The sequence below is a fragment of the Protopterus annectens genome, chromosome 14.part0, assembly GCF_019279795.1.
Source record: "Protopterus annectens isolate FY-2018-M chromosome 14.part0, PAN1.0, whole genome shotgun sequence".
In the NCBI taxonomy this organism is placed as follows: domain Eukaryota; kingdom Metazoa; phylum Chordata; order Ceratodontiformes; family Protopteridae; genus Protopterus; species Protopterus annectens.
In genome coordinates, this window is record NC_056748.1 from 900,221,852 (window position 1) to 900,249,678 (window position 27,827).

General features: G+C 44.1%; 1 protein-coding gene across 1 annotated transcript in view; it reads right to left on the bottom strand.

The window, feature by feature from the left end:
• Positions 1-27,827, bottom strand: part of KIF11 (kinesin family member 11) — a 1,847,788-nt gene that overhangs the window by 250,574 nt on the left and 1,569,387 nt on the right. The window contains exon 21 of the mRNA XM_044055639.1: positions 6,645-6,867. Within this exon, the coding sequence (XP_043911574.1) occupies positions 6,645-6,867 (223 nt within the window). The remainder of the gene's footprint in view (positions 1-6,644; positions 6,868-27,827) is intronic.

The following is a 27,827-nucleotide window of genomic DNA, read 5'->3' on the forward strand; positions in this document are numbered from 1 at the left end:
CAGGTAACCCAAATGTAATGACTGCAAGAGTGAAACACGAAGAACATCATTCCCTTCCAACAGAAGGGCATGGCATTCACATTCCAGACAAAAGGGTTTGGGACTCTGGATCAGAACTGAAGGAGTTGCCTATTCAGTTGGGAGGCAGAGAGATCCACTTATGGTTCGCCACACTGATGAGCTACGCCTGGAAATATATCTGTGAAGAATCCATTCACGACGCAGTGTCCTGGACCTCCTAAGATAATCTGCCACAAGACTGAGCTCCAAGGGTATTGTTGATGGTCTGAAGGGTCACTTGCAGATTGATGGCCTTTTCCCATGCTTAAAGGGCCAGTCTGCTAAGAAAAACAGAACTTGTGCCCCCTAGTTTGTTGATGTACCACATGACCTTGGTGGTGTCCGTATAAACCTTTAAGGGACTTGGCACCTAGAGTGAGTGGAAAGCTTGAACAGCCAAAATGAGAGCCCTCAATTCCTTGATGTTGATGTGATCCACCCTCTGCTGTGTGTGCCAAAGGCCCTAAACCTTCAGGGTGCCTTAAGGGGGCTCACCACCCCAGCTGTGAGGCATCTATGAATTCCTGAGACAGCTGCAGTGAGAAATCTGCTGAATCCACCAGGGAAATTCCAGTTTGAGATAAGGAAGCCTAGGAACTAGTCTAGTGGGCGGGCAATGTTGAAGCCACACTGATCTTGGATACCACTGAAACTTCCTCACATGAAGCCTTGCCCAGGGAAGCATGGGAATGGTAGAGGCCATTAAGCCTAGGGCCCTGAGAAACTCCCTGGCTGAAGAAAGGACAGGGGAGGCAGGAAAATAAAATCTGAGACAAACGTTTGGAGGCAGGAAGAGAGGTTAGTATTGGAACAGTTTGCAGCCTAGAAAAATGGGATTCTGAGATCAAGGACTTGAAAGTTGACAGTGAATCCCAGGATGTGCAATAGAAACTCGGTAAAAATGGAGATCTCACATTAACTTGGTTATGGATGGAGCTAAAAGCAAGAGTTTGTCCAGACAGGGGAAATATCTGAATGCCCTGAAGCCTGCAAAAAGTGACCAGTGGAGCTAGGAATTTGGTGAATACCCTTGGGGCTGTTGAAAGACCAAAGGGCAAAATGAACTGAAAATGAGGGTAAAAGAAAAATGCAACATTTTCTTGACTAGAGGATGAAGGTAGACATCCTTTAGGTATAGGGAAACTAGAAAGGCCTTTGGAAGCAACAAAGGAAATAGAATCTGAATAGAAAGCATTCTGAAGGAAGACACTATGAATAAAGTGTTCAGAAAGGAAAGACTCACAAACAGGTCCGCCAGGACCCCTCCTTCCTGGGGACCAGAAGCATTGCATTCTGGAATAAAACTCTACACCCCTTTCAGAAGGTGGATCTGGCTGAATGGTACCCTGGTCTAACACACCGTGCAATACCCCTGCAAAATGAAGAGATTGTTCTGCAGGAGGTTGAAGGATACTTGAGGGGGGAAGGGTTTTCAAAGTCAAAGTAACCCTACTTGATCATGGCTAGAACTCAGTCTGTTGTGATCTTTTGCCAAAATGTTATAGAGAATGCCTGAGGGACAACAGAACCCGGCTGAGAGGAAGAGAGGGCAAAAATGTCAGAGTACTGCAGATTTGTCAGGAAAGGAAGGCTTTTGGGGCCTAGGCATTTAAGGCTTACCAGACAACATACACCTAGGAGCTTTCTTTACCCCTTGGAAGACTGTCTGGGAAGTCTATGCAAAAACGCAGTCCTACTAGGACAGTTCCACTAAAACTTGAAAATGGGAGGAACTAAGATGCGCTTCAAATCTTTCATGACCTTAATCTGATCCTGCAAATTGTTAAAGAGCTCTGCTACTGCAGTGCCAAACAAGTTTTGGTTATACAGAGTTGCATCCAGGAGTTATGCTTTAATAACACCTGGCAGGGCTTGAAGGCTAAGCCAGGAATACTGCCTCATCACACAGCCAGAGGCAGCAGTCCTAGAGGAAGCATCAAGCTGCACCATAGCTGAAATGGAACCTAGCAAGGAAAGGGCTGAGGCATTACCCTCAAAAAGTCAGGTATGTGAGAGAATCTTCCCAATCTGGGAAAGGAGGCAAGGTGTATTTTGTCATATGGGTCTGGTAATTTACTGTATAGCCCTAAAGGTTAAAGTAGCAGAAGTGTATACTTTCTTATCAATCCTCTCCATAGCTCTACTGTTCTTGTCAGAGGGAATATAAACTGCCACTGTCTAAGGAATGCAATTAACTCAGTAAAACATTATCAAAACTCCCTTATATTAACACGGGCAATGGCCTGCAGTCTAAAACAGCCTGCTTGCACTAAAATACCCAGAGTTAGAACACCAGTGTTTGGCAATAAGGTATTCTGATATAAAATGCAACTTTCCCTAAAAATTGTTTCAATGTCTTAAAGAGGACTTGCATAGTCTTTCATACAAAAACAAACAAAAACCACCCCCCCCCCAAAAAAAAACAAAAAACAAAACTGCAGGATTTCAAACCATTTTACTATTGCAGTCCATCATGCTGCACAATCCAGTTCCCGCTAGGCTCAGTGTGACTTTTGATCATACTGGGATATACAGCACAAGTACATTATCTTTACAGAGTTTTCATTATGCCAGAAGTTAAAAAAAATTCTTGTGCCTTTAAGAGTTTTGTGACTGACTTTACAAAACCAGAACTCCAAATGCGGAGGGCAACAACATACTCATGACAAATACAGTACTGAACTCTGTTTAAATCTCCAACAGTAGAATGGTAATCCTTGGAACTTTTCTTGTAACAGAGTATCCTTTTCTTTTTCTGAAAATCTTAATCTGATATGAGAAATAACAGAGGCCGTCATACAAAGGTACCAAATTTAAAGTGTTGTGGGCATTTCACCATTGTAATACAACAAGCATTTTACTTCTTTTTCAAGAGGGGTAGGTATAGATGCTTTCTGCTCAGGCAAAGCTATACAGTAACTACAAAGAATATACATTTAGTGGGCTTTCACTACTTTGAAAAAACAAATCCTATACACTTGTCCTGAATAGAACAATTCCTGGATTTATGACTATTCACCCCCTCTTCAAAACTTTTTAGGTAATAAAGAAAGTTTTGCACCTTCATAAAAGTAATACCCAGCTAAATACATACGGTCGTGGACGGTTGTAACACTACTCTCAGAAATTTTTAAATTTTTTTTGAAAGTATCAGTCCTACACAGACATGTTTTTTTTTTTTTTTTTTGCTATTTTCAAAATAGGAGCATACGACTTTCAGGCTGACAAAAATCAGTGTAAATAAGAATCACATTAGTCTGTCCCTACGAAATGAGAACTAAAACACTTCTCAAAAAGTGAGCAACATTTTCTGCCATTTCTTTCCTGACAGGCATGTACATATGAGAGTGTATGACCTGATAATGTACATGTTTACTAATTGCCAAGGTTGATAACTTGTGGTGCCTTTTCTTAATAAGAACACCTTGAAGCAGTAGAGACACTATCACTTATAACTAGTGTCAAAATAAGGCCAGAATGGCTTTCTGGAACTAATTACCAACACATGCAATGAAAACAGAAGTATAATGTTAGTTTATTTCAGAGGAATGACTATAAAAATCTATACTTTAAATATATAGTGATGTGATGTCAAGCCCAAGAATATTTCTGTTATTTTGATTTTTGTGTTACGGCAAAATGCTTTTTCCACAAAAATTAAGACATTAGGTTTAACCTTTAGGGAAAGCACACAATCTAAGTTTCTGGATGCAACAATGCTTTAAGGCACAGTGCTAGAAAAGAAATGTTTCAAATGTTGCAGAAGACATAGAAAAGTGAACAGTATTTAGTAAGAGCTGGCTCTGTATAGATAAAGATCTGACTACAACTTAGAAGGCTTGCCTTCACAAAAGCAGTCCAGCTGCTTAGACTGCAAAATTGGCAGGTAGTGAAGGTACACATGAAGCAGCCAATGCTGCTCAACCAATTCAGGGGGTAGGGCAGTGATGTGCCCTGCTGTGGTACAATACAACACGTGCTGCCTAAAGGTAATGGCAGAATGGAATGTTGTGCAAGGATAAGACATACAGCCCTTACCAATCATGTAGTTTATTGCAATGAAAGCACTGATGTGCCAAAATGGCTGGAACTGTGAAGTACATCAACAGCAGAAAGGTATGTAGGACAAGATTAAAGAAACACTATGATGGCTACTGGATGTCAATCTTCTATAACCACTTTTTGCATATGGGAAACAAATGGGCCAGTAATGTCATGGCAGAACTGTCAGCTTGCAAGTAAAAAAGAGGGACAACTAAGTGATGCAAGCTAGCACATCTACAGATACTTTTATATATTGACTTTAAGCTAGAGGAATAGCCACAGAAGTCCTGAATCCATTCATGACCAAATGCAACAAAGGAAGAAAAAAAAAAACAGCAGAAAACTTGGATGAATGCTTAAAAAAATTCAGTAACTGTCCAGCCCCCCCCCCCCCAACTCTAACTTAACCACATCCCTCAAAGGAAACATCTTCATGAGGACCCCCTCCCCTCCAGAGTTTGTACAACTCTCAGAATTGCAATCCTCATGATAATTGAATTCAGGGGACAGTCACAGTGGGAAGACAGTCGTGCATGTTATTTTCTTTGCACACATTGCTCCTTCTGCCTGTTCACCAGCTTTCTCTTGGAAAACTGACCCACTTGTTCTTACATCACTGGATGAGAGAGTCAGCCAAGGAGGGTAAACCATCTGGGTGGTTTGAGGATTTTCTTTTGCAGCTTTACATCCCCATGCACACCATGAGGAGGTGGAGTGTTCAATGGCCTGTCTGCATTGGGAATTCATTTTGGCAAGGGATTTTACCAGCAAGCAGTTTGTCACCCACCAACCTTCAGGCACAGGAAGTAGCTTCCCTGGTTTCCTAAGGTGAAAATTACATCTCATGCCAGTGTGTATTCTGAGTGCCCTCAACATTCCCCTCCTTTTGAGGGAGGGGAGCAGGCCACTACCTTTCACACTTCTCCCTGTCTAGCTACTCCAGTGTTGGGTTGCTTACTGAAGCCAAATAGTCTAGGCTACATCACACTGTGCTACAAGATGTGTGCATTTGCCTAAAAACCCAATCAAGTCCTATGACACAAAGGACTAACAAAAAATCTTTCAAGAAAATACTGACGTTGGTCCTTAATTTTAAATGGCAGAATTAGTTTTTAAACATGTTTCTGCTACTTTAATCTCTCTCCAATCATTGTTTTGAGGGAACTGCGATATTAAAAGACTAAAATAAAGACCTATTTTTTGCCACAGAAAAATGTAGTCAAGCTAATCAGAACAATCCAAAAGACTACAGTCTTGGAGACCATCTCTTTAATTCAGTTTTCAAAGTTTTAGGCCAATTTACATTTGAACTAAAAAAAAAATCACATATGTAAATATATCCTAATACAGATGAGCTGCTTTTGTATACCGCTTGATTTTCCAGTTCTAATCATGGCTCAAATACATTCAGGTGAAGGTTACATGTCCACCTTGTATGGATGGATTTTGCCAAGATATACAGTTACAAACCACTTCAAGAAATGTCCAGTGATGAAATGACAAACATCCATACCACATGTGAGTAAGCCTGTTCTGTGATGAACCATGTCCCTGTAAGACTAGCTCCCATGTCAAACCTAGAAGCTGCCAGGATAGGCGTTTCTGGCTGCTGAGACCTTAAAAAGGAGGTTATGACTGGAAAATGAGAACCTTAAGTAAAAAAAACTGTAAAGGTATGGGAAGCAATGGTTTTATACTGCCATGCTTACAGCTAAAATTGCATAAATGTTTGAAATCTAAATAAACAGTCTATGCATTTCATATCCTAAACAAATACCTTAAATGAAGCCAAAGATGAATTCAGCACTTCCAGTAGAGTCCATCAGCTGTTTATTTTTTTTTAAATACAGAATTAAAGTGATCCAGAAACCAGAACAGCTCTCTTTCAGGGTATGTTTGCATCTTTCGGCTTTTCCTGGTTAGTGGTCGCTACAGCGGAACTCCGGTCCGCTAACGATTGGCAGTAGATTTTTACATGCTGGCTTGCCGGGCCTAACGCACAACCTTCAACAAAGGAACGCCCATTCACGCATGTCGCCACACAGAAGACGCTCTGAGAATCGAATGGGCAACGTCTGTGAGGAGACAACGCTACCGCAGCACCACCACCGCAGTTTTGAAAATTCTAAAACATCTGCAGAGTGCTGTTTTTTTATTAAACAGCAGCATCTCCCACTGGCCACAAATGGAACTGTTGGCAGTAGTAAGCACTGAATTAATTTGCTTTTAACCAGAAAAGTCTGACTGGGTGTTAACCCCTTTTCAGCAGGGGCCCATAGAAAAAGACTCCATAAAATGTAGCCTCCTTTCTGAGGTCTCAGAGAAGCTAGAAACCTATCCAGGCAGCATCTAGATGTAAACATGGGAACTAATCCATCAGAACACCTGATCAACCTCATTACTAAATACAAATATCAAAATTTCAAAACAGATTGTTGTCTACTCAGTATTAAAATGCAAACGTAATGTAACATTTCGCTTTCTACATTTAGTACACACACTTTACATTCCGGCATAGCATGCTTTCTTCCACCTCATACCTGTTGGGGTGTCTTTTTTAAGCTCCTCTTTTAGAAAGCAAGAAATATTTTCCTGGCCTTTCTCCAGGTGTTCATTCAATTCCAACTGGAAAGCCGCAAACATATCCTGGTCGTCCTTTATTTGGTCTACCAAGACATTCAGTGCACACTGTTCAGTATTCTGGTGCATTTTCACTTTTTCTGTAGTTTTATCAACTGATGAATCACAGCTCTTCTCAATATTCTTGAGACAGATAAAAATATTAAAATGATATTAAATATAAAGACACTATTATCTGGACTTTAAAATGCATTTCAAGTGTTTAAACATATTTGAGCATATTCATCCATAACTACATTTTTAACAAATCTCCATTGTGTGTGTGTACTCAACAGTATCAGCTGAAATGTAACAAGCCCCTCCTCCCTGGAATGGGTCACCGCTGGGATTCTCTAAAGATAATTTCTGCAACAAAAAATCTTGCACTTCAACACCCATACATGAGGATACACCCCCCACCCTATGTGTCCTTCTGGGTTTCAGACCCATAAATTCAGTGAATACATCTGAAAAAATAATAAGCAAATAAGACTTGCAGGCAAGCAGTGTCCAGGTGCAACAGGTACACCACCTATTTTTGTGATGGAAGACCAGAAGGCTGTGGTTTCTGCTCTCACTCCAGGTGAATGGACTGCTGACACTGCAGGTTAGCATGTGTGTGTGTGTGTTGGAGGGGTACACTCCAACTGTCACCTTCAAATGAGATTTTAAACTAATGTCCCATCTGCTTGAGTTGGTGGTACTTCAGGTGAACGTAAAAGATCCCACAGCACCTGTTAAAGAGTAGGAAAGTTCCCAGATGCCCCCGTCAAATTTTCCCTAGAAGTAGAAATATCACCTTGAACCTCCCGTGAAGACACTACTAGTGAAGTGGAACTAACCCAGTCAAAAAATAATGTCCAACCAGAGTAGGACGACAGGAACTATGCAGGACACCAAACGTAGCATTTTGAAGTGTCAAAGGATGCCCAGCTACTTGAATAATGGTCTAATCAATAATTCGAAAGTGTGAACAGCTGAACCAAGCAGTCACACTGTCTTCGATGAACAGTTAAAGTAGATATAGAAAGCAGCCTCCTCTCTAGTGGACTTGAAGTCACCCAGTTTGTAGCAGAAAAAGAATGATGTAGTTAGTAATCCTTACAGTGAGATTTTCTTTAAGCCACAGGCACACCTGTATCCAAAAAACTGCCCGTTTAGTTTTTATGAACTACTGCACAAGGTGCACCTCAAGAATAGACAACAGCCCTCCATTAGGATTCCAGTTCAGGAAAGAAAACTGAAATGAATTAAGAAATCCCTAAACTAGTCAGTAAAAAGGGAGACAAGGGCAAGCTGGTCCAATCAAGAAGCAAGTCCCAAGCAGTCGTGTTTTCTAAAGATGGGAGAAACAGAAGCATACAAAGAAGCAAATAAGACAGAGGAAACCAAGTAGCAGCCTAAAAGAGCAAAAAAAATGTTGCAGCACTCTGGGACTATGCCCAAGGAATGTTGGGAACTCCCTGAAGGAGCCCGCAGGCAGGGTAATAAGCTACTTTACATGGAATTACTATTGAGTGACACTTTCTCCAATAGACCGTTGCAATCAATACCATAGGAAAGCTCTAGGTTTTGAGGGGATTTTAAATCACAACCTTCTTGGCAAGATAACAACAAATGAGGAAAATGGAAGTTATGTACTTACCATAACACTAGATCTTTTCATTCATGTCTGTCTGATATGACTAATGGGTCAGAGACACTTACTAGATAAGACATGGCAGCACTAGTGCTCCAGCGTAGAGCCTCTTCAAGAACCCCCCCCCCCCACATAATGCACTAGTGGCCAGAATTACCTCAGAGTTTGATGCCAGAAATAAAACTCTTATTTTATGACAAAACTGAGGTCTACTGTAGTGTGCAGCATTCAGCAAAAATATTCTTCAGGTCCTTCAAATATCAACAGCAGGGGAGACAGAGGGCAGGCTGTTGTACCAGACAAATGAATGTTTGCATACTTAAGATGCTGGATCCTACTTTAGTGTCCTATTCATTCAGTCTGTCTGATCAGACAAAGGGCAGAATCCCAAGCTACTTGAACTCTTGGGTGGCATCATGACAGGAGAGACAGGGTCCAAACTAAGTCCTCACCCTAGAGATGTAATCTAATTTTATTAATGAAGGTGTGCCCCGATAACTAGACTGCAGCAGCACAAATTTCATCTACTGAGGAACATCTGAACAGGACTATGGAAGTAGCCACTGATCTACTGGAAAGGGTCCTTAGGTGTACCTGGCAAAGGGTGATTATGGGTTGAGTAAATGTAGGAACTACCATCTAAAAGCAACCTGGAAAGAGTAACTTGGGATCCTTCAACCTAGCCTAAGTGCAACAAAGATGAAAAGTTGTAAATCTTTTCTGAAATGTTTAGCCCTATGAGCATCCAAGGTATCCAAAAAATATTTTTTGGAGTATGGTCTGGGAAAAACACTGGTATGTGAATGGGATGAACCATGGCTGCCTCAGAAGCCACGTGCGTCAGAAAAAAAAAGATTTGTACATAGGGACACCCTGTTGCCCTGGAAAACCAAATACAGAACTACTGAGTGCTGTTGAAGTTCAGACACCCTTCTTACAGAAGTTATAACCACTAGTAACAAGGCATTCAAAGAAAGAATTTCATTAGAGGTGTAAATGCCAGCTTAAATAAGGATTTTGTCAAGGCCAAAGGCACAAAATTTAGGTTTCAAAGTGGAACCGTTTCCCTTATTGGCAGGCTAAGAAGCAATATTCCTTTTAGAAAGGGTTTAAAGAGTAAGAGGATCTAGCAGTCTATCCTGATAACCCAAGTGAAAATTAGAAATAACCAATTGGACTTAGTGGAGAAACTAGAAACAGAATCAAACGTGTGGTAAAAAGTAGAGAACATCTGGAATAGAAGCTGAAAAGGGGTCAACGTCCTGTGATAAGTTTCCACTTTGAGATAACTAGAGTGGATTTCATTTGAAGGGACAAAACTGTAACCAAAACAGATTAGCAAGACATTTTTGGCAGAACTAGCAGAAAATAAAAGGTTATGTCTTACCATTACTTGGCATCTATGTTGTCTTCCTTCAGAGACCCGATCATGAGGAGGAATGATCAGTCTTGGCCGCATTCCAGATTGATTTGACTCTCAAGGTCTTCCCTCCTACCCATAATACCCCACATCCCACAAAGTACTTCAGTTTGCAGAGTCCATCATTCAACATCCACACAGCAAGAAGCAGCAGAAGAGGCTCAGACATATGACACGAGTCCCTTTATAATCCAGGTTTCTCTGGAAGAAAAAAGGCAGGGGGATGGATGGGTGGGAAAGTGAGGAATGAAGGAAGACACAGATGCCAAGTTACGGTTAGGAAAGAAGGTAGGCAAGTGGATGGCCTGGTTCAAGGGTAGGTCATTCACTACTACAGGTGGAAGACAAAATGGTGTAGCCATAAGAGCATGCAATTCTGAGACCCTTCTGGCAGAGGTCAAAGCAACCAATAAAAGTTTACCATGTGCAAAATTTTAAGGGAGCTTTGTCTGCGGACTCAAAGGGGGCTAGAGCGAGTTTCTAACTAATAGTCAAGGTCCCGGGTGGAGGGTTTCCTGGGTGGTCTCAAGTGCAGTACCCCTTTGAGGAACAGTTTAGCGGGGGAGTCTGGATGCAAGGGATGGCTCCAGAGGAAGGCAGGCAGAAATAGACAAATGTGCTTTCACAGATGAGTACTGACAGCTCTGTGTGCATGAGGTCACACAGGTAAAATGGGATGAGGAATATCACTTTCCAGTGGGTCCAACTGCCTTGCGACAAAATGGAAAACCTTTTCCATTTAGAGGGATAGGATTTTCTTGTGTTTGGTTTCCAGGCCTCCTGCAGGACAGTGAGCATATCCTCGTTGTATAGGTGTCTGAAGGGGATCAGAATCCTATCCACCACAGGGTGAGGTGCAAGGACTGCCTCTGTGGGTGTACGAGTCCCCCTGTTCTGTATGAGCAGGTCCACTGAAGGGGGTAACTTGTGGCGATTGCCCTTGGACAGGTGAAGTAGAGGGAACCAGTGCTGTCTGCCAGTAGGGGGTCACCAGCAAGATTTTGGACGAGTCCTGTTGAATTTTCAGCAGGACCCTTTGCATCAGTGGGAAGGGGGATGCATACAGGAATTTCCTCCTCCAGGTCATTGAGAAGGCATCTGTTGCTAGTGCCTTGGGGTCTGGTGTCCTGGTGCAGTAGCCAGGAAGCTGCCTGCTTATGGAGGAAGCAAACAGGTCTCTCTCTGGAATACCCTTGTAGACCATAATCAGGAAAACATCTCTTTGCAGCATCCATTCATGGTTGTTTGAAGGGGTTCTGCTTTGGTCATCTGCCTGGGAGTTGTGCAGGGATGGGATGCAGGCTGCATGGAGGGTGATCCCCTGTGAGGTAGCCAGTTCCCACACCTGCAGAGCTAGTCTGCATAGAAGGTAGGATTTGGTCTCTCCCTGCTTGTTGATACCACAGGACTGTGGTGTTATCTGTGAATATCTTTAGGGGCCCCTGCTCTAGGGTATGGCTGGAAGGTCTGTAGAACCAGAAGAATGGCCCTCATTTCTCTCATATTTATGTGGTCTTGTCTGAGTGTTTGTCCACAAACCTTGTACCTTCCTTTTCCCCAGTCTCGTTCCACAGCCCAAGTCTGAGGCATCCGTGTGTACATGGACTGGGAGGGAGAGGGTACTTGAAGAGGCAGACCTGGGTTTTGGACTACCCGAGCCACCCATCTTAGTTCCTGATGTAAGCAGGGGACAACGGAATCCTGAACTCCAGTGGGTGGGAGTGTTGGGTCCACAATGACCAGAGGTACCATTGAAGTTTCCTCATCTGCACCCTTGCTAGGGGCAGCATAGGAATGGTAGCTGCCATGTAACTTATAAGTCTCAGAAATAGTCTTTTGGGACTTTGGGAAATTAATTATGAAGCCTAGAGACGACTGCAGGATAACCAGAAATTCCCAGAAGTGGCTTTGAAGAGCATCCCTGTCTTTTGTGTAGAACAGGAGGTTGTCTAGATAAGGGAATATCTAGATTCCCTTTTCCCTGCAGAAGGCGATGACTGGAGCAAGGCATTTTGTAAATATCCTGGATGCAGTAGAAAGCCCAAAGGGCAAGGCATAGAACTAAAAGTGAGAGAGGCCTGTCAGGAACCTCGGGTATTTCCCATAAGTGGGCTTTATAGGTATGGGAATGTAAGCATCCTTTATGTCCAGGGTTACCCATGAAACCCAGTGGAAGGATAAGTGGAAAGAGTAGGTAGAGTGAGCATCCTTGAAAGTAGGGACCTTTAGGAAGAGGCTGAGGTGAGAGATCTAGAATTGGCTTCCATGGACCTTTTCTGGGTACTAAAAAGATTCTGGAATAGAATCCCTTTCTTTTTGCTTGTGCCAGAATTGGTTCTATGGTGCCCTGAAGAAGTAGGATTTATAGAACCTGATGGAGGAGGGAGTAGTTGAGTGGGGGAGGCTGTGGGATGCCCATCCTTGATGGGGGTGTGAACTAGGACATGAAGTAGCCGTCCTGTAGGATGGACAGGACCCATTTGTCTGTGGTAATGAGTGACCATGCAAGTAGACCATGAGACTGGTAGAAAGTGGGGTGGATTGGGAGGGGCTGAAATTTTGGCAGGCAGTCAAGACACTACCTGCCCCATCAGGAAAGGGAGGCTTTTGTTTGGAAGACTGAGATGGTCTTGTCTGAGGCGGCTGTTTTCTAGTGGGTCTTCTAAACCAGGGAGCTGCATGCCTGGATGATTTCCTGAAAAATTAGGTCTTAGTCGGGTAGTTCCTCTGGAATTTGGGAATAAGCTAGACCAGGATATGTTTTAAGTCCTGTAATTCTTTACCTTTGTGTTGTAAAGATTTGTGTAGGTCAGCTACTTTTGCACCAAAAAGTGCTGAGTGGTCCAAAGGTGTGTCCAGGAGTTTGGCCCTGAAGTCATCTGGGAGAGGCTGTAATCGCAGACATGAGCATCTTAATACTGAAGCTAACTGAAATGGCTGAGGCTTCAGCTGCACCATAGTTGCATCTCGGCGAGTATCTATTCACTTGAGAGATGAGTGCTATAAGTGAAGACAGGAAGGCCTTGGCTGCACAGTCAGGGATGTCTTCCAACTCCTTAAAGGCTGTGTCTATGAGAGCTAGAGTGTATTTGGTAGTTTTTGGATCTAAATGAGAGGGTGGCTTAAGTATAAATTTTCATAGCCAACCTCTCCATGGTCTTGCTATCAGCCGGGAGGATAGCAGTGGTAGGCAAGAGTTTGGAGGCCGTGTCCATAGAGATGGAAATAGTGGCTGAGTCAGCAGGAGGGCATGTAAAAAGAAACTTCTTCTGAGACTTTATACAGTCGGTCTGCTCCCCGAGGAGCAGGAGGTTGGGAATCCGGGCTAGTGGAGGCTGAGGCAAAGGCATCTAGAAAAGCAGGTTGAATAGGAGGGATAGCAGAAGGACTGGGCATGTCCATTTGAATACGATCAAAACCTTTTCCGATCAAACATATCAAAGATTGCCACTTAAAATGGTCTTACATTTTGTGTTTCCCCAAATGTAAGATCCTCTACAGGAGAGTCAGGTTCAACAGAGCCCTCCTCAGGAGAACCACATCCCAAGGGGGATGAGATCTGGGAGGAGCAGGAAAGAGGGTCCTCAGGAGCCAGACAATTCCTCTTCGTCAGGCTCCTTTCCTGGGTTGGAGGTCTGGGACTAAGGAGGGGAGAAGCAGTGGCAGGGGGATCTGCTGAAGGCCTAAGGGCCATAAAAGCATTGAACAAACTCTGGCTGAAGGCCTGCCAATCTGGCATGCTTTCAGAGGTAGGAGTGGTGTGCCCAGTTTTTTCTTTACAGACCTAGCCGGAGTCTGGCTAGGAATAAGCCTAGGGTCACGGATACTAATAGTGGAGGCGGTGTCAGGTGAGACCCACTAAATGCTTGTTCCCCCCCCGGCGTCCAGAGAAGGCGCCGGTAAATCCTCTGTGGATATATCGTCCACTCGAGATTTTGCAGCTTCCTCAAAGGTACCCACTATCTGTATTGGTGGATGCTGGGTCCTCAGTCAAGCTGGCATCAGCTACAGACTAAGGTGCGTCAGACAGGCACAGCTGAAGTAGGCCGCGAGGACTTTGTCCTCTTCCTAGGCAGTTCAGACAGGGCGCCGAGTTAGGTCTCCATACCTAAAGCTAACTGTTTCAAGTGCAGATTCTCTAAGTACAGGTGTAGGGCTTGCAAAAGGCAGCTTAATGTCTTCGGCGCAAACTATCGGCAAATGGCACAGTTCTCGTGGTTGTGCTCCCTGCCTAGACGAGACACACTGGTCTTGTGCGTCTGTGGGGAATCTGGTGACCACACTTGCCCTTACCAGATGACATTAACAGACTATAATAAAACAAAGAATCCCCAATGGGGTACTTATCTGAATATTTTACAATCCCATGTCCACGAGAAGCAAGAGCAACTGACGTACAACTGGCAGCTGAAAATTTCTGAGGGCTGATGCATGCAGACGTCACTTATGCCCCACGTTCTGCTGCCATATCAGATGTCCAAACGCACTGAGAGGGACTGAAAATCTATGGAAACCTGGCCAGAAGAACTGAAGTGGAAGGGTAAAACCACATGTAGAATACTGCAACACTGGAACAGAAGGACATCTTGCTGCATTTGTTGAGGGGAAGGAAAATAGGTTGCAGCAAGGTTGAACCCAACGACTGAAGATCATGTTCGCAACTCAGAGGGACCACTTGTGTGGATCCAGGAGTGTTAGAGTCCATCTGCTAGATAGTTGTTTTTTCCCCCCAAGATGCGTGTTGCAACTAGAAGGCAGTCTGAAGATATCACCCATTTCCACACCCTCATGGCCTCCTTGCAGAGGGTAAGAACAGGTTCCTCCTGGTTTGTTGATGTACCAGACAGACATGTAGGTGTGTACTGCAATAGTCAAAGGCAGAAGGTCCTGAAAGGCTTGTAACATCAGGAGAAAGTACAGTTTTGTACCTACCATAAATGTAGATGTTCGAAGATCCACATTGCTGCAGTCCTTACACTTGGGTAGTCCGCTGTCCTCGGTCGGCCCGAATATCAAAGTATAAGGCTGACGTCGGTCAGGGCGCATTTGACTGACGTCAGGACGTCAGGGTACAAATGCGCATGACCGACGTCATATCCTCAGTCTTTTCTTGCCCCAGATGTCAGAAGACCCTAAAAATAAAGGTCAAAACCAAAAGACAGCAAACAACCAACCAACCACCCTTGCACCAACTATACGTACAATATATACAATATACACAAAATGTACAACCCAACCCACACAACCACCTCTAACTACAGAGGGGAAGGAGGGAGGGTAAATTGGACTGCAGCAATGTGGATCTTCGAACATCTACATTTATGGTAGGTACAAAACTGTACTATGTTCATCTCACATTGCTGCAGTCCTTACACTTGGGTAGAATCCCAAAGCAGAGGTAAGGGAGGATGGCTAACTACAAGGAAGCAGGAGCTGCCAAAATGCCCTGCAAAACAGCAGTGGCAAAACCAGCCCTGGACTTAGAGTAAAGTGGCAGGTGATAATGCTTAGAGAAAGTATGCACAGAACTCCAAGTAACTGCCTCCAAAATATCCTTGGTTGCCACTCCCCTCAAAAAAGCTGTTGAAGTGGCAGTAGCCCTAGTGGAATGAGGCCTAATCCCAGCAGGAATCTCCTTGCCATGATGGGAATAACAGAAAGCAATGCAAAACCCAATCCACTTAGAAATAGTTTGTTTTGATACAGGCTTGCCCTGAGAACTCAAAGCAAAAGAAACAAACAACTGCTGAGACTGCCTGAAACCTTTAGTTCTGTCCAAATAATAACGCAACTGCCTGTGGACATCTAAAGTGTGCAAAATCTTTTCCCCTTTATTTTGGGGATTTGCATAAAAAGTAGGCAAATGAATAGTTTGGTTTAAAGCCACACTAGAAACCACCTTAGGCATAAAGGAAGGATTAGTGCGTAATGATACCCTATCCTTATGGAAAATCAAGAAAGGCTCAACCGCCATAAGGGCCTGTAATTCAGAAACCCGTCTTGCAGAGGTAATGGCCAACAAAAAAGCAGTCTTCCATGATAAATATTTTAACTCAGCAGTAGCTGCAGGCTCAAAAGGTTGTAGAGTGAGTTTCTCCAACACAAAATTGAGATCCCAAGCAGGAGTAGGAGCTTCTCGTGGGGGTCTTATATTCTTTGCCCCTCTAAGAAATTGCTTGAACAAAGGATGAGAAAACAATGGTGGGTTGCAATCATAGTGAGCTGAAATTGCTGCAGCATGAACTTTAATAGAAGAGAAAGACAAACCTTTGTCTAGCAACTCAGTGAGATATTGAAGAGCCACACACAAATTAGGCTCAGAAACATCAAAATCTTTTGCTGCACTCCAAAACAAAAATCTCTTCCATTTGTCTGCGTACACTTTCCTTGTACTAGGCCTCCTAGCTTCCAAAATAACATTCAAAACTTGCTGAGGAAGTGGAGGCCCACTATGGTTCAAAACAGAATATGCCAGGCTGTTAGGTGCAGAGAGTGAAGCTTGACATTTAGCAAATGGCTGTCCTCCTGCGACAACAGGTGTGGAATCAAGGCAAAGGCCATGGAGGCTTCCGTACCAGACTCCTCAGTAATGGGTACCAGTGTTGTAGAGGCCAATCCGGAGCTATTAAAATCATCCTTGGCTTGTCCTGTCTGACCTTTAGAAGTACCTTTAGGAGGAGAGGCAGAGGTGGAAAGGCATACACATGAAGATTGCTCCAATTGAAAGAAAGAGCATCCACTCTCCAAGCTGTGGGATGAAACCTTTTTGTGCAAAACCTTGGCAGCTGATGGTTTAGTGGAGAAGCGAACAGATCTATGTCTGGAGTTCCCCATGACACTGTCAATTTCTGAAATACATGAGGATCCAATTTCCACTCGTGGGGATCCATAATTCGTCTGCTCAACACATCTGCTAAGGAGTTCTGTGCTCCTGGCAGAAACCTTGCCTGAAGATTGAGCTGTAAACTGAGAGCAGTCTCCCACAAAATCATTGCTTATCTGCATAGAGGATAAGAATGTGTTCCCCCTTGCTTGTTGATGTACCACATGACAGTTGTGTTGTCTGTTAGAATCAACACCTGCCCTGGAAGAAGTAATTCCTTGAAAGCAATTAATGCAAACTGGACTGCTAACATCTCCTTCATGTTGATATGTAGATGTTGTAGTCTGACAGGCCACTTGTTTTGTATCCACTTTCCATTTAGATGAGCTCCCCAAGCTTTGTCTGAGGCATCTGTCGTTAAAATCTGACTTGCCTCTGGCCGGGTCACAGAGAGTCCCTTGTTTAGGTGACATTCCTGAGCCCACCACAAAAATTCCTTTTGAATGCAAGGTATTATTTGAATGACAGTGTCCAGATCCTGGCAGTGCTGTGTCCATACATTTTGAGATACCATTGTAGCTTCCTCATATGCAGTTTGGCATTGGGAAGTACCAGAATACAAGATGCCATGAACCCTAAGGCTTGAAGGACTGTCCTTGCAGTCAGCCCGGACTGATGAGATAGTTGATGGAAGTAAAGGGATAAACTCTTTTGTTTGTCCGGGGTTAAAAAGGCCATCTGGGATGCTGTATTCAGTCTCACACCCAGAAAGCACATGTCTTGAGAGGGTACTAGACTGGACTTTATTTCGTTCACAGAATACCCTAGGCATCTTAGCACTGCTATCACATATTCCAAATGATGAAGAAGCTCTTCTCTTCTTTGAGCCAGAATTAGGCAGTCGTCCAAATAAGGATAGATCTGTATTCCTGTTAGTCTGAAGAAAGCTATCACTGGAGCCAGAACTTTCGTGAACACTCTGGGCGCAGTAGATAAGCCAAAGGGCAATGCAGAGAACTGATAGTGAGAAGTCCCAGCTCGAAAACGCAGATACTTTCTGCAACTTAGTCTGATAGGAACATGAAGGTAAGCCTCCTTGAGATCCAAAGTTACCATCCAATGATCTTTGCCCAGCAGAGGTAAAAGCTGTTGCAACGTCAACATTTTGAACTTGGGAATGTCCAGATAAGTGTTGAGGATAGACAAATCCAAAATTGGTCTCCACGTGTTCCCCTTCTTTGGTACTAGGAACAGGCGAGAATAAAATCCTAGGCCCACTTCTGGCAGAGGGACCGGCTGTATGGCCCTAGTCGGAGCAACAGAGAAACCTGTTTGTGAGCCTCTATTCTTTGTTGAGGAGGAACGTCTGGCATGCCTTGGAAAGGAGGCAAGGTATGGAAATAAAACCTGTAGCCGAGGTGTATGATATCCAATACCCATCTGTCCTGGGTAATTAAACTCCAATTTTCTTTGAAAAGTGCCAGCCTTCCCCCCAAAGGTGCTGCCAGAAGAGCAGGCTCTGGCAGCTGAAAAGGTAGGTCATTGGGTCTGTTTACGAAAGGACTGACCCCTGCCTTCACCCAAAGCCTGTGCAGGAGAACTCCCTGTTCTAGGCCTGAAAGAGCCCTGAGCTCTGCCCTTACCACGTCTAGATCTACCCCTAGACTGTGAATCATAAGAAGGATACGTCCACCCTTTAGTAGGCCAATTTCTACTAAACTTTGGAGGCTGGATCTGCAAAAAATCTTTAACAGTCTGCATAGACTTAGCCTTGTCTTCCATTTTCTTTAAAACAGTCTCAACAGGAGGACCAAACAACACGTCAGATTGTAAAGGAGCATCTAAAATCCTTGTTTTAACATGTTCGGACAAATTCTGATCCCTCAGCCAGGCGTGCCTGCGAAGAACTGACCCAGTGGCAGCCACCCTAGACGAGGCCTGTACAGCATCAAAACCACATTGCAAAGAATGCTTACCCACCTGTTCAGAAACATGCACTAAATCTTGCAACTCCTTACAATCAATACCGACTGCCAGAGCATCAGTCTTAGATTTCAATTGTGAAAGGAGATAATTTTGGTATTTCAACATGTGAAATTGGCAATTCAGAGCCCTCATAGCAAGAGTGGAGGAAGTATAGACTTTCTTGCCCCATCTATCCAAGGCCCTAGCCTCCTTGTCTGCAGGAACCGGATTCTTAACAGAAGCCTTAACACCTTTAGGCCCATGGCTAACAGTTTCTGGGTCTGCCCTAGGACTCTTAAAAAGATACTTATGAGCTTCAGACACCCTGTAATACCTATCCGGCTTAACAGGAGCAGGAGGCAAAGAATCAGGATTAAGAGAAGCTTCCATAAAAACATCTTCCACTACATCCAAAACAGGAGGTATAGCCAAAGGCCTATGCTGGGGTAACAACAGAAATTCCCTAAGCCTTTTTCTGGAATCAGAGAAGTCCTGACCTTCCCACTTAAAATGCTCCCTCATGGAATGAAGAGTTTCTGAAAAAGAAAAATCCTCAGGAGGGGTAGCCGAAGGAGTAGAATCATCCACATCAGAATCAGAATAAGGAGAGTACTCCTGCAAGACTTCAGCCGAAGACTCCGAAACATCTGAAGCCTGCTCAAAACCCCCCAGCTCAGGCTCCACCCTAGGCCTCTTATCAGGAGGGGGCATAGAACCCCTGATCAAAGTAATCAAATCTTCTGCCATTTTAAGCATATGCTTCTTGGGCACAGTACCTGAAGAGCTTGGGGTAACACTAACTGAAGCTAAACCTGGCCTGCCCCTGGGGGAAGCCTTTGAAACAGAAGGAGAGGGCCTAGCCACCTTAGGAAGGGAGGGGAGTATAGTAACATGAGAAGCCCCCTCAGCCTGACTAGTCTCCTGAGAGGCCACATCATGTAATAACAAGGTCTCCCCCCTGGGAACACAAAGAAACCTCCGGTGGAGCCACCGGCTCCACAGACACCTCTAAAGAACCGGCGTCTGGTACAGACGGTTCTTCTAGCCTAAGCTTAACTGCCTTGTCCTTGCGCTTCTTTGAAGAAGCGGGCGTCGGAGCATCCGACTGCATTTTATAGTTACACCGCTTCCCAAAGACTAACCTCGCACAATCCAACCTTCTCTTTATAGTGCGTTTATTAAATCTAGCACAAGAGCAACAGCCAACAACGTCGTGCTCAGGCCCTAAGCAAGGAATACACAAAGTATGATAATCCTTATGCGGTATCTGTTTCCCACAAGAAATGCAATTATTAACCTTTTCTGACATCCGGTAAATGACTGAGGCAAGAAAAAACTAAAATATTCCCCAACGGGGTACTTAGCCAACTTTGAACTCTGTCTGAAACTTCTAAATTGAAAAATCTCAGAACGCCAACCGGCACTTGCAATACTGCTTCTGCATCGGACCATGCGGCAAAAAAGACTGAGGATATGACGTCGGTCATGCGCATTTGTACCCTGACGTCCTGACATCAGTCAAATGCGCCCTGACCGACGTCAGCCTTATACTTTGATATTCGGGCCGACCGAGGACAGCGGACTACCCAAGTGTAAGGACTGCAGCAATGTGAGATGAAGAACATCTGCTCTCATCTCTAGGACATTGATATGCAATTTGGTCTTGGTAGGGGACCACATGCCTCGGACCACCTTCCCATTGTAATGCTCTCCTACCCGAACTGGAAAGCATCTGTGGTTACAGTGGCTAGGCTACAATGGTCTAGCTAGGATGATATCTGACTGTATCCAGCAACTGAGGAGACACCTGCAAATGGGAGTCAACCTGAAGGGACACTGGCTGCAAAAGGATGGACCCACTGGGTCACTAGCGTACACTGGAGAACCCGCATGAAAAATCTGGCTAGAGGAGCTAACAGAATGGCTGGAGACATGGACCCCAGAGTTTGCAGATCAATCAACCCATGGGGGACTGATGGGCTTAGCAATTCCTGGACCTAATTTCTCAACATGGCTACTCTGTGCAAAGGAAGAGAAGATATTTGATCCCTTGTGTTGAGTTGCACACCTATGAATTCCAGATTCTGTACCAGAAATAGGTTGGATTTGTTCATGTTTATGGTGAGGCCCAGAATGTGCTAACTGGATTTAGTCATCCCTGGCTTGGATAAGCCAATGCCTCATTGGAGAGTTCAGGAGTCAATCATCTAGATATGGAAACACTTGGAATCTGAGCCTCAAGTGGGCTGCTACCACTGCCATGCATCTGGTGAACACCCTGGGGGCTGTGGTGAGTCCAAAGGGCAGTGCTCTGAATTGGTAATGACTGGCTCCCAGACGGAAGTGCAGATATCTCCTGGAGTACCTATTTTGATGTGACAGCACATGTCCTTGAGATCTAACAAGCACATCCAGTCATCCTTGTGCAACAGTGGCAGAATGGACTGAACTGTAATCATTTGGAATCTCTTTCTTTACATACTGGTTCAATTTGCTTAGATCCAGGATAGGTCTTGGGTCCCCTGCCTTCAGCACCAAAAAGCAGCAGGAGAGTAGGTTCTGAATCTTCTGATCAGTTGGGACCTCCTTGATGACTTTTTTGCAACAGTTGCTGGATTTCCTGTGCTGACTGTTCCCTTTGATTGGGTGACATGTCAGGAATGCTTTTGGAATCTGGGGGAAGCAGACAAAATGAAATAAAGTAACCTCTGGATAATACGCTTAGCACCCAACGATAGAGTTAACTGGGTTCAGGCTTCCGGATGCAAAGCTACTCATCCCCCGACTGCATCCAGAGATGGTCAGGCAGCATTTTAGGAGCGTTGATGTGGCTTATCAGGAGAGAGTTCCTTAAAGCCCTGGTTCTGTGGACACCTTCTTCCTCTAGGGCGGCATCCGTCAAACCATCCCCCTCTGCAAGTCGTGGAAAGGCCCTTGGGACCTGCAAAACCACATTTTACCCTCACGTTGGTTCCTGGAGAAGGACCTCTTGGAGGGGGTAGAAAATTTGATTCCAACAGCAGAAATGGTCTTCCCGTCATTCTTGCTGTGGTAAGCGAGTCTCAAACTCGCATCCCAAAAAGGGAGGAGCCATCGTAAGGGGCACTGACAAAATGCCATAAAGGGCTCTGCAAAAGCACAGCCTCATCCAGGCATGCCTCCTTGGGGGAAAATCATGAACTGGCTTGCTTGTGAGGTGCCTTCCATGGTATGGGTGATTAACCTAATCGATGAGTTGGCGATTGAGGAGTGTGGTCAGCTTGGGAGAGATTTTCTTGAATTACTCCGCAGACATGGACTCTGAGGCCGACAGTTCCTTGATGAGGTCTCTGTAGCGAAGTAAAATGATCCAGATAAACAACCTCAGAAAAAAAAAAGGTTGCGGAGGCGCAGATGCGCTTCCCAATCCTGTCCAGCGCTCTAGACGACTCCTTAGTCAGGTGGACATTGGCAGCTTCTGCCAGCTCGCTCTTGGTGGTTACTCCAGTGTTTCCTGTCTGTGCGGGTAACAGAAACCGATCAGTTCGTTTAGGTATGCACTTGGCAGTGTCCAGTTCCTTTCATGTTCAGCAGTATTAACTAGGGGTGCCTGATTGGGGGGGGGGGGGGAGCTACCCAAGACACCGATGGGCCTGTCCCAAATGTCTCCAAATGAACAGACTCCTCAGAGGAAGGAGGTTGGGCAGACATCCCATCTTTCTTTTTCACAATCTCCAATATGTCCCCAAAGGAGAAGTCTTCAGGGGGGGATCGAGGGATCTCAAACGGGGAATTAACGTGCCTCCTCTCTTGCACGTCTTCAGAGGGACTTCCTCAGCTAGATACTCTGGAGAAGTGTCTGAAGGGGATCCCTGGAGGCTGCTCTGGGTAGAAGAACTCTAGGCAGGACAAATGGGAGCAAGGCCTGGATCTGACAAGGGTACCGAGGCAGATTTGGGAACATGTGATGTTGGATCCTCAACTCTGAAGAAAAACCTCTCCAATATCTGAAAGGCCGAAGGACCAGAAGCCCTTTCAGTCTCCTCCGAAGCAGAAACAGAGGAAAAATGGGCAGGACTCGCTCCAGATCCATGGCTTCCGGAATGGATTGGACCCAAGCTGTCAAGTTCTGAGGCACCTAAGGGACTGGACGGCTCAAAGAATGACCGAGCTGACCCCAGTCCCATGGACCAAGCACCAACACCGTGGCTCCAAGACCCGGTCTGCTCATAGGCCAGAACAGGGTTAGTCAAGGGCACCCTTGGCATTGAGGGGAGCTTCCTCTGTGAGCACAACTCGCATGGTAGTCCCAAATTCTGAGACTCTGGAAACAGAGGCATGAATTGGTGAAGGACTCCTGTTGGGATGGCCAGGGTAACCTCACAGATCTGACAAAGGACGGAGGCGGAGACTGCCCCCATCTGAATCTGGGCCTTGAGGAATCTCATTACCCTGTCCATATCCACCTTGGACCAGCTTCTGGAGGACCTGGATTAAACTGAGGGAGGCCCGTAATGCTTGGACCTAGAGGAAAGCACAGGAGACCTCAAGGTCCTCTGATCCAAAAAGACAGGATCCGATGCAGGAGCAGATGAAGGCATGGGAGATGGTGAGAACATCCCCCAGATCCGTGGAAACTATAGGATCTGACAGAGTAGGTAATTTTTTTACGGATCTGGAGAATGATCTGAAGATTTTGTGGGCTTCTTCGCTTTGAGACAGTCCCTCAGACACGGGAAGGGACCTCTTTTTGACTCTCTAGCCCCAGCAGGAGAGGAAGCCACAGAAGGTGTCTGATCCTCCTGAGCTGAGGACGGAAGCAGGCACCTAAGAGTAAGTTTATTTCTGCAGTCCACTAAGGCACGTGGATTGAAAGCTTCACAGGTATTACACTCCGCTTTCAAGTGGTCAGCACACAGGCAGTACACACTCCTTATGTGCATCCTGTTTGGGAATTTTATGCCCACAAGCACAGTGCTTAAAGCCGGGAGAAAGTCAGGCACGACTGAAAAAAAACCTGCCAAAAATAGTCACTAGAAATGCTCAGTTTTGTGGTATATAGTTTAAGTCTAATTATAGTTTTAGAACAAAAGTTTAACTAGGAGTCAAAGATAAATGACTTTCTTTTTAGGAAAAAGGGTAAGAACGCATGCACATGCAAGAGAAAAAGGAGGGAGAACTTAAGAAAAATCCACCCAAGAATTAAAGCACTCAAAAAATGAAGACAATTAAGCCTGAGAGTAAGAGACCAACATCTAAGTAACTGAAGCGGCAAACAAGATCTGAGGCACTTGAGGGGCATGCAAGGCATTACGAGTAGGAGGAAGGAGCTTGAGAGTCTAATCCGAGTCTGTGGAATGCAGCCGAGCCAGATCAGTGTGTCAAATTCAGAGACTCAAACGCGAGGAGGAATGTAGACATAAAGCTGTTAATTTGACCTTGACAGGATCCAAGCGAGGCTTACCAGCTGGGTGTGATCCAATATATAGGGTTTTTCTTAACATGAAGACAAAGGGGGAAAAAACAGATTTGCCTGAGACAAAAGGGGAACAATGAGGACAGATGCCCAGCATTACATACGAAGCTAGTAAGACTAATGGCTTATATAGTTACCATATAGTCTGTGGCAAGGCCATCTTTCTGTAATATTACAGTAGTCGCTATCCGGGCTTTAGCAACCTAACTAGTGGAAAGGCTTACATTAGACAGGCAGAATAAAAACTGGGCCTGCCTAATGGAGCAGAAAGCAGAAAATATTTCCTGACGGGTAAAATCTAGAAAAAACTAACATTTTATGATTAAAGGAAATATAAGGCCAAAAATAAAGCACTAATACATGTGGCCAAATGAAGAACACGTGGTACATGAAAGTGTACAGTGGGAATATCTGTTCTGTTGTGTAGTCCAAGTGCCCGTGGCATCAGTTCCATTGATTACAGGACACCGGCCTCCTAGATTGCTGGATATATACTGGTTCTCGCACACCAAGGTAGGTACCTTGCAATGCATGGACAAAACTAGCAACAGTTCTTAAGGATGAATGACAGCTGGTAAAAAAAAAAAAAGTCTGGACCAAATGTGAACAGAAGGGGAGTAAACTCATTTTACGGTTTACAGCTCTCCCAGGAGATCTGGGAGGTTTGAAAGTAGGCAATACAAGTGTCTCACTCAGTGGAAGAGGACAAGAAATCCTTGAAGCACACAAGTAAGTTTTCAGGAAGAGTTTAAAATCAGACTGGGAAGACAATTGGGTGGATGGGGACAGTACACATACAGGCCAGCTGAAAACTTCAGAAATGCACACTTTGGCAGAAGCAAAACAAGGACTTACTCAAAGTTCAAAAACATAACAGCACCAGACAGAGAAGCTACACCTACATTTAGGTGCTTTTTCTGCACTGTAGTGCAAATGTTTGCTTGACTAGGAACTATTTCCTAGTGATGGTCCTTTTCACCTACTGAACTGCAATGACCAACTAGGAAGACAATAGTAGGTTTAAAACAACAAACTTCTAGAACTTCAGCCCAAGATCACTGAGATTAGGGCAGGTCCTCTCTTACTGCATTAAGACAGCAATGAATCCTGTAGGCAGATGTGAATTATCTGAAAAATAAGCACCTGTCCAAGCCACAGAGGCAGGTTAGAATGAGATTAGACTCTTCCTTTCGTGCCTTGTCCAACAATTTAGGAATAGAAAAGACTGTGCTTGGGATGATTCATAGAAATGACCCTGGTTACAATGGGAACAGAAAACTGGCTGCCCAAGCTTTAAGACGAGAGATTGGGGAACAGAATATCAGCTGACATACTTGGAGTTGCAAATAATTCCACATCTGGGGTACTCAACTCTGCCACCTCAAAGATATTGATGTCCAAACTCCAGTTGTGGATAATTTCAGAGGTCCTGCTCAGACTTCAAGTTTTGCTGACGTGGATGTAAATTGCTTATGGATACATACGCAAGGCTGATGGCCAGGTTGCAAAGATGTATAGCTAAATGCCAGAGAAAAGATCAAGCATTTTCCATCTGCTTACTGATGTATTGCATCACAGTTTTGTTGTCCACTAATACTGAAGTCTGGCTTCAGTGTTAACTTGAAGACTGAGATGACAGACAACTACAATCATCTCTTTCATATTTATGCCTACTCCTGTGCCAAAACCTTCCTTGCACTTGGATGTGGAGTGCGAATGTGCACCATGCGCAGTCTGAGATATCAAAGGTCACTATTCAGCTTGGCTATGGAATGGTGAAAACTGGCTTGGGACTGATTTTGAATAAGGCAGCCCATCAGAACAACTGTCAGATGCAGGAGAAAAGGAATCTTTCTGTATGATGCAGAAACTATCACATATGCAAGTCTTATAGAGGGGGGCACAATCCAGGCCCTTTAGGAACATCTCCGCTCTCAGACGAGGTTCCACAGAACTGGATCAATACCACCAAATCATGGGTTATGGACACAATGCAGGTTTTTATGAAATAACCTTCTCCAAGGCCGGTCTTTATATATATATCAAAAGAGAGACCAACGTAAGACATTGGCTCAGATATCAAGGGGTCAGAAAAAATGTACAAAGTACAGCCAAAGGTTTTCTGCAGCTCTATCAGAGACCATACTAAAAAAAAAAAAAAAAAAAAGGTAATCAGGCAATTACCAATGCAAGTGTAAATTGCACACCAACCCAGATACTGAAACTGATGCCAAGCACTTCAGAGTGCAGTAAAAAAAAGTAGGAGGTGAACTAATAAAGTAAAGACCCTGCACTGAATCTAATGTACTGCCTGTGAATCTGTCAGCACCAGTATGGTTTGTGGTTAGGCAGGACAACCATGACCACATAAGCACTCACAGATGATATAGTGCAAAACATGAATAAAGGACCAACAGGCTCACTCCATTGATCTTAGCTGACCACACCTCTTATTAAACTCCATTTTTACAAACGTCTGCCCAACAGCAATAAAATGGGTGAAGTCCAACTTAAAAGTTCAAACTGAAGGCATTTGCCAGAGCCCCACAAGGTTAAGTTCCATCCACCATATTATTCTCCTTATTCAATCCCCCACTTATCCCCAAAACCCCTATCATTCTATACATGCATATGGTAATTCAGACTGACATCTGCACAGACACTGAATTAATTAATGCAACTGTCAAATGGTGCCAGCAGCACAACCAGATACTTAACCACAACAAAATACTGTGCAACTGTCCACAAAGGCCAAAGTTCCAGAAAGTTGGACCATTCATTTCAAAAACAAAGTACCCAGAGAAATAGTCCAGCAACAATGACTAAATTACAAAAAAAAAATCTTGACAATGGGTCTTCTCACCAGCAGGAAAGGCAGCCAGTGAAAGGAGTCTTACTCCCAGTTACAAATATGGCCATCCCATCATAGATGAAGCATCACCAGAAGCCTCTCCACAGTTCACTTGAAATATGATTCAGAACTCAACAGACATTGCTGCTCAATAAAAAATGCTTCCCACTCAGACACTGGATCACCTAACTAAATCACATTCCTTACTACAAACTAATGAATTTACATTCATTCTCCTTTGCTGATGGAATGGACAGAACCATTCCTTTCAACTTGAAATGCCTTCAACCTTTGCCCCAAATAGGCTGGGATCCACTCCAGTCTCTCTCTTGTTCCAAAAACTGGGGAATCCCTCCTCCCAGCATAGAAATCCATTCCCACCTACCCAAATTACAGAATAAAACTTAAATACCACTTTTCAAAATCATGCAATGCAAATACTTCCTGAACAGAAGGATCACCTAAACAGTTTAGGAGGTCTCACTTTCCTCACATTTTTACTTTACTGCTGTCATATATTACACCTCTCATCTTTAAACTGTTCCCCTTCCATTCTATTATTGTGTTTTTTTTTTTTTTTTTTTTACTACAAAGCCCGCACTTCAAACATATTGAACCACATTATTACGTGAATTGTTATAACCATACTTTTAAATTGTATAAAACTGTTTCCCACCTATTACTATATGTCCTAACAATTGCTGACATTACATTTTATATCTTAGGGAAAAATTTGTTATGTCCACAGAGACTTGTACTCTACACCAACTAAATTGTCTGAGAGACTGCCAGACATATATGCCCTGATCATCAGCAATAGGTGGAGGACACAGCATGTATTTTACAAGGCAGCAAACCCATTCCTACTCCAAGATTAACTTAACATGAACAGAAGTCAACACAGCCATCTCAAATACTGCATAGACAGTAAAAATGTTGTTGTAGTATGCT